Source organism: Cuculus canorus, chromosome 3 (genome assembly GCF_017976375.1).
Source record: "Cuculus canorus isolate bCucCan1 chromosome 3, bCucCan1.pri, whole genome shotgun sequence".
NCBI classification, from domain to species: Eukaryota; Metazoa; Chordata; class Aves; order Cuculiformes; family Cuculidae; genus Cuculus; species Cuculus canorus.
In genome coordinates, this window is record NC_071403.1 from 100162256 (window position 1) to 100168281 (window position 6026).

At 56.4% G+C, this 6026-nt stretch overlaps 1 protein-coding gene across 1 annotated transcript; it reads right to left on the bottom strand.

Moving 5' to 3' along the window:
- Window positions 1-490: 490 nt before the first annotated feature.
- On the bottom strand, window positions 491-5032 carry SIX2 (SIX homeobox 2). Its single transcript, XM_009559495.2, has 2 exons — window positions 4142-5032; window positions 491-1660 (listed from the first exon to the last, which is right to left on the bottom strand). Exons 1-2 carry the CDS (start codon window positions 4699-4701, stop codon window positions 1357-1359), a joined length of 864 nt encoding a protein of 287 aa, XP_009557790.2. The 5' UTR covers window positions 4702-5032; the 3' UTR covers window positions 491-1356.
- Between the last annotated feature and the right edge of the window lie 994 nt (window positions 5033-6026).

A 6026-nucleotide genomic window follows, 5' to 3' on the forward strand; every position in this document is an offset into this window, starting at 1 on the left:
AATACGTTTGCTGCCCAGCCCTAGAGCAGGGTCCGGCCACGCTCAGCTTGAGCTCCGGTCCCTGGGGCAAGGGAATCGGAGGGGGACGGGACCCTTTCTGCCGGGGCCAGTGGACACCGGGGTGGAAAAGCCGGCAGCTTGCCCGGGGGTGCCGTCGGGAGAGAAGGAGGGCGATTTCCCCAATCCCCACAGAGCCCGGACCCCCTGTCCTTCCCTGTCTCCATCCCTCCATGCTCCCGCAAGGCACCACCCGCTGCTTCCCCCGGCACAGGTTCTTTCACCGTAATGGAAGAACCCGCATTGTTCCGAGGGGCATCCCGAACAAGGGGGGGGGGGGTGAATCCCGCATCCCAGCTCAGGCAGCCCCGGCTGCCGGGCCCCCTGTTCTGCTCCGCTCAGGGCTGAGCCCGAAAACAGCCTGCGGGCGAGTGAACCAACCTCACGCCGAAGTTAGATTTCTAAATTTTATTATAAAATAAAAGCAGAAATATTTTCCAAAGAATGTATTCACATAATATAAACAATAAACAAAACTAAGGTGAGTGACTTGCGGTTGATACTGTCGTTTAGGTCTAAACTTGAGCAGCAATTGCCCTTCTTTTTTAGAGCCCGCTCCTGCCCTCGTTCCGCTAGGAGAACCTTCTCCTGCCTTCCTCTGAGGCCGGAGCCGGGCCAACACTTCCTTTCCCACTCAGCAAATGGCGAAAGCACCACATGGACAAGGCCAAAGAAGCCGCCTTTCTGCATAGCATCAGCTACAAGAAGGTTACAGAGTCTGCCTAGAGCGCATGTCGCTGCTATAACTTGACTACAACTTCTGTATTCTTAGTTGAAATTGTACATCGTACACCTGCCACGGATACATAACTACAATAGAATAACGGGAGCGATGTGTAACTTCCTAACAGGCATGGAAACAACAGCCTTGAGCTCCCTTTTCCTCCCCACCACCCGGAAAAAAAAGAGATTACAATGTGCCTCTTCCCACACAAACCGGCCGATCGAGTGACACCACCGAGATATTCGTGAAGTTAAGGCTGGAAAGAGCTGCAACACCTAACTGCCTTACAGACAGCCGTGGAAATCACAGCTCCCGTACAACAGTCCTTACACGCCTGAGACTACCTTTCAGCAACCCTTAAGGCTTTGCACGACATTACTGCCCACAGCCGACTCCGATACCCTCCAAACCTGCAGCCAGTCTGCTGCCAAAAGGCACAACACATCCACTAAGGAGTTTGTCATCACTTTCAAAGTCTCTGGTAAGATTAAGGAAAAAAAAAAAAAAACCAAAATGGAAAAAAAAAAAATAGAGTAAAGGAGGGCTAGTGCGAAGGAGGGAGCGTGTACACGGTTTTAAGAGCCCAGATCGACCAGGTTAGATGACATGGGGTTGAGGATGGAGTCCTGCAAGCTGTGGTGGTGCATGGGGTCGGCGCTGGGCACGGGGATAGCGCTGGGGCCCTGGGGGTGTCCCAGGCCATGCAGGGGCTGCAGCCCGGGGTTGGAGCTGAGCAGCAGCGCGGGGCTGGAGGAGGTGTGATCCGGGGTCCCTGACGGCGTCTTCTCGTCCTCTGAGCTCCCCAAAACTGTCTTATTCCCGTTCATTGACGCCGAGAGCGGGTTGTGGCTGTTGGAGTTGGAATTCTCGTTGTTTTCCCTATAGGAAACACAAAAGAGGGAGGGAAATCACCGTGTGGCCGCCGCTCCGGGGCGCGCACCGCGGGAGCGGGGGCGGCGGGGAGCCGGGACCGAGCGGAGGGGGGTGCAGAAACAGTAGGTTTACAAACTCTGCAAACCTCCAAGGCCTCTTCATCTGGCACAAAGGTCTAAGGTCCGCTGAGCTTGTAAACAGAGTCTCCCACTAGCCCAGCGGAAAGTGTCACTTTGCCAAAACGTCATTTTCTGCGTCCAAAGCGCTTGCACAGCGGAAAAGGGGGGCAGGGGGGAGGAAAGAGGGGGGAGAAAGACATGAAATTTTTTTTTAAAAAAGAGACTTTTTAACTTTAAAACTGCTCCTGGAGCTGAAGAGGACTTCAGCCGCGATTTCTCTTGGGAGGGCCAAAGCACGGCGAGTTGTAACAGGATTGCAGCAGCACGGCCTCCCAGGCTCACATCAAGCCGAAAAGACTTTTGCTTAAGTAACTGGACGAGTTGTTTTGTGTGTGTTTTTTTTTTTCCCCCTCGCCCTGAGCTTAAAGCTCGAAACATAGCCCAATATGGAAGATAAAGCAAGCAAACAGAGTTAACTCCCTTATTTCCCCTGCCCTCCCTGGAAGGGCTCCGCACGCCCGCTGCTATCCCTGCATCCCTTCCCGGGCGGCTCCGGCAGCTCGGAAAGGCAGGACATAATTTCAAAATTCATCACCGGGTAAATACCAAGAAATCGCTGGAGACTGGCCAAGCCCTTGCAGATATATATACATATGTTTTTTGGTTTTGGATTTTTTTGGTTTGTTTTGGTTTTTTTTTTTTTTTTTTTTTTTCTTTTCGAAATGAGAGGGACAGGATGGGGTGGGGGCGGTTAATGCTAACGCCGATTTTAGACATAGCCCTCGTAGAAACGCTTTAGACACAGCCCTGCCTGAAATACTGAAGGCGTTGCACATCTATTTGAAAGCTACTGCGGAAGTTTTGAAAAGCACTAACTGGCAGAGTGGCCCTATCCCGCAGGATTTGGTAGAGGGAAGTGAAATGGTTGCGCTAACGGGTTTTCCTCAACAAGGGCTGCAGGATGTGGCTGGAGACTTTTTATGCCAAAAAAATTAAAAATAGACAAGAAAGCACGGTTTGAACAAATTTGTTTGAGTGAATGGCAATCCCACGAACGGCCTGTTTTCCAATGCCTGGAGTGTAATATTAGGTGGAGTGCATTTTTCAACGTCAAAAAATCTTATTTGTCTCTGGAGACCTTTAGAATTTGATCCATAGGGGGGAAAAAGGATAGAATAAGTGTAAGCTTAATTTCTTTTGGATATTTGAAGGCGAGCCCTCGCTATCAGGGGTAAAAAGGATCCCTAGCATCTCGTAAAACTAACACTTGCAGGGATTTGAAGGAAAATTAAAGCTCTAGCACCGTTTCGGGAAATGTATGGACCGAATCTGTGAAGAGTCCGAACCTGCCGGGCTGCACAGCTGAACGATCGCAGCGCTTGCCATTTCCAAAATACATTAGGCAGAACAGTGAAAAAGGAGTCTCTTCGGAGGCATGGATCTACGGGATATTTCTACTCCGTTAATTAACCGCGCAGGCCTTGCAATCAAATCCGTATGAACCGGACAATTCAGCGAAGTAGCTAGGAGCCACTGTGCAGTTAGAGGACACTTTTTGCTTCTACAAACCGTCTTCCTAAGGCACAGGCACGGCTGATGGAAAAGTCACTCTGAATACCCAAAGATGTAGGTATTAAACCCTACCCCGCAATTAATGGTCCCTTTACTCCATTTAGCGAGTAAGACACAGTTTCAGAATCACGGTCAATCTAAGAACATACATCTATTACCAAGCATTCATGAGCACCTTGCTGGGTAGAGAATACGAATTGCGATTTAATGAGCGAGGTAAGAGGTTGCTCCGCTCAGCCCCTGCCCAGGACTCCTGCCGGGAGCCGACGGCAGCAGCACAGTTTGCAAACCACCGTTTACCGCGTTCAGACCCACTCAGCTTCGCCTCTCTGCACTGGGGTACACCCACAAGGGCACGCTCCGAGAGGTGTGGGGCGTCGAGCTCTCGCCCTCAGCCTCGCCGGGCTGCAGATCCGCACCGGTACCTCCTGTCCCGCACGCCGGGATGCGGCGGGGAGCCACCCCGCGCCGTTTCACCGGGAGCAGCCGCCGGAGAAGAAGCTGCCCCGGGGGCAGAAGGAGCAGAAGGAGCTGCCCCGGGGCCCGAAGAAGCAGAAGGAGCAGCGCCGGGGCCCGAAGGAGCAGAAGGAGCAGCGCCGGGGCAGCCGCACCGGCAGTGCGGGGAGTGGGGTCCCGGCGGGGAATGGGTCCCGGCCGCCACTCCCGGGGCTGCTTTGGCAGACGGATGAGAGCCCACCTCTCTTGCCTCTGCTTCCCCGGGTGTCTCGACCCCGGAAAGCCCGGCCCTCGCCGGGGCTGGGGCAAAGGGGAGCCGCGGGAGGCGGGGGAGCCGTACCTTTCCTTGGCTTCGGCCGCTCGGTCGCGCTGCCGGCGGTTCTTGAACCAGTTGCTGACCTGGGTGGTGGTGAGGCCGGTGGCCTCGGCCAGCTCCCTCTTCTCGCGGGGGGACGGGTAAGGGTTGTGGGCGTACCACTCCCGGAGGACGCTACGGCTCTTCTCCTTGAAGCAGTAGCTGGTCTCCTCGCCGTCCCAGATGGAGCGGGGCAGCGGGAACTTGCGGCGCACCCGGTACTTGCCCACCGCCCCTAGGGGTCGCCCCCGCAGCTTCTCCGCCTCGATGTAGTGCGCCTTCAGCCAGAGCTGCTGCAGCTTGGGGTGGTTGTGCGCCGAGAACTGGTGGCTCTCCAGGATCTTGTAGAGCTCTCGGAAGTTGCCCCGGTGGAAGGCCACCACCGCCTTGGCCTTCAGGACGCTCTCGTTCTTGTGGAGGTGCTCGCAGGCAGGGAGGGACCAGAGGAACCGCCCCAGCCGCTCGATGTTGCCTCCTTGCTGGAGCACCTCGCAGACGCAGGCCACTTGCTCTTGGGTGAAGCCAAAAGTCGGGAGCATCGACATGGTGAGCCCTGGCCCGCCGCGCACGCTACGGCCGCATAGAGGGGAGCGGCGCGGGCAGCGCCCGGCATGCGGCACCGGCACCGGCGCCCGGGAGGGCGTCACGGCCGGGAGCGGGGGGACGCGGCCATCGGCGGCCCCGGCAGCCGAGGAAAAAGAAGGCGAAGAGCGAAGAAAAAGAGAGGAAAAAAACCCAACCCCAAAAGTCTCGAGAGCCCGAGCGCGGGCGGCTTTCCCCGCCGGCCGCCTCCTTTTTGTAAGTCCAACTTGCGAGAGTAACTTTGTGCCTCTTTTGTCTCCTATCTGCAGCGCTCGCAGCGGCCGCGGCTCTCCCACCCCCACCCCCCTCGGCCGCCGGTTTGGGATCTCCCTGCTTCCCCCCCACCCCCCGCAGCCGCCAGATCCCACATAATACAGTGGTAAAGCTCTGCTCCCTCGCTCCTCTCCCTCTCGGAGTTTTCCCCCCTTTCTTTCTCTCTCCCCCCTCTTTTTTTCTTTTTTTTTTTTTTTTTAATAATATTATTCTAAGCTAGCATGAAAAGTGATTATCTGCGCTGTGATTGGTCCGGTTATCTGACCCGGGGACTGCCAGGAGAAGACAATAGTTTTAGTCAAATTATTTGCCATGGTGACGCTGTCAATCAGGGGTAACCCGATCTGTTTTGAGGTGGCTCCCCGGCCGGGTTGACAGATTGCTCAGATCCACTCAGAGGCGGCCCTGCGAGCTGAGATATTAGCTAGCGGGGGAGAAAATTCCGCCGTGATTGACGCTGCAGGCGCCCATCGGGGGAGAGGGGGAGCGCCGGAGCGCGGAGCCTGGGCCCCTGCCTCTCGCCGCAGGGCGCTGCAGCACAGCGGGACGGAGCCGCTGTCCCGTCCCTGCCCCGCATCCCCGTCTGCGTCCCGCTGTCCCATCCCTGCCCTGCAGCCCCATCCGTATCCCACGATCCCATTCCAGCCCCACCGCCCAAGCCCGGGTCCCGCAGCCCCGGCTCCGCCACTTCAGAGCGCGGGCTCTGCCCTGCACCCAGGGCTGCGGTGGGGAGGAAAAAACCGTCCTCGGCCCTTGCGGAAAGTTTCTTTGTAAAAACGCGTGAGCTCAACTCCCCTCCCCAGCGCCCCGTAACAACTGTCGGAGAGTTTTATAGGGAAGGGGCCTCTCATGTACAATAGAGACCCTGTTCGTGACCTGGGATCCCGTTACACGCTGATCGTACCTGCCCGGGAGCTAGGAGGAGGCACGATGATGCAGGACAGAGGAAGGATTTGCCTCTCCTTTAACCGCTGGCCGTGCCCCACCACGAGCCCGGGCTGGTATTTGTGATCGC

Excerpts from the sequence above, each read along its gene's own strand:
- SIX2 (XM_009559495.2), bottom strand. The coding sequence starts at position 4,701 with ATGTCGATGCTCCCGACTTTTGGCTTCACCCAAGAGCAAGTGGCCTGC. Across the intron at positions 1,661-4,141 it reads GCGGCCGAAGCCAAGGAAAG|GGAAAACAACGAGAATTCCA; the intron begins GTACGGCTCCCC and ends TGTTTCCTATAG.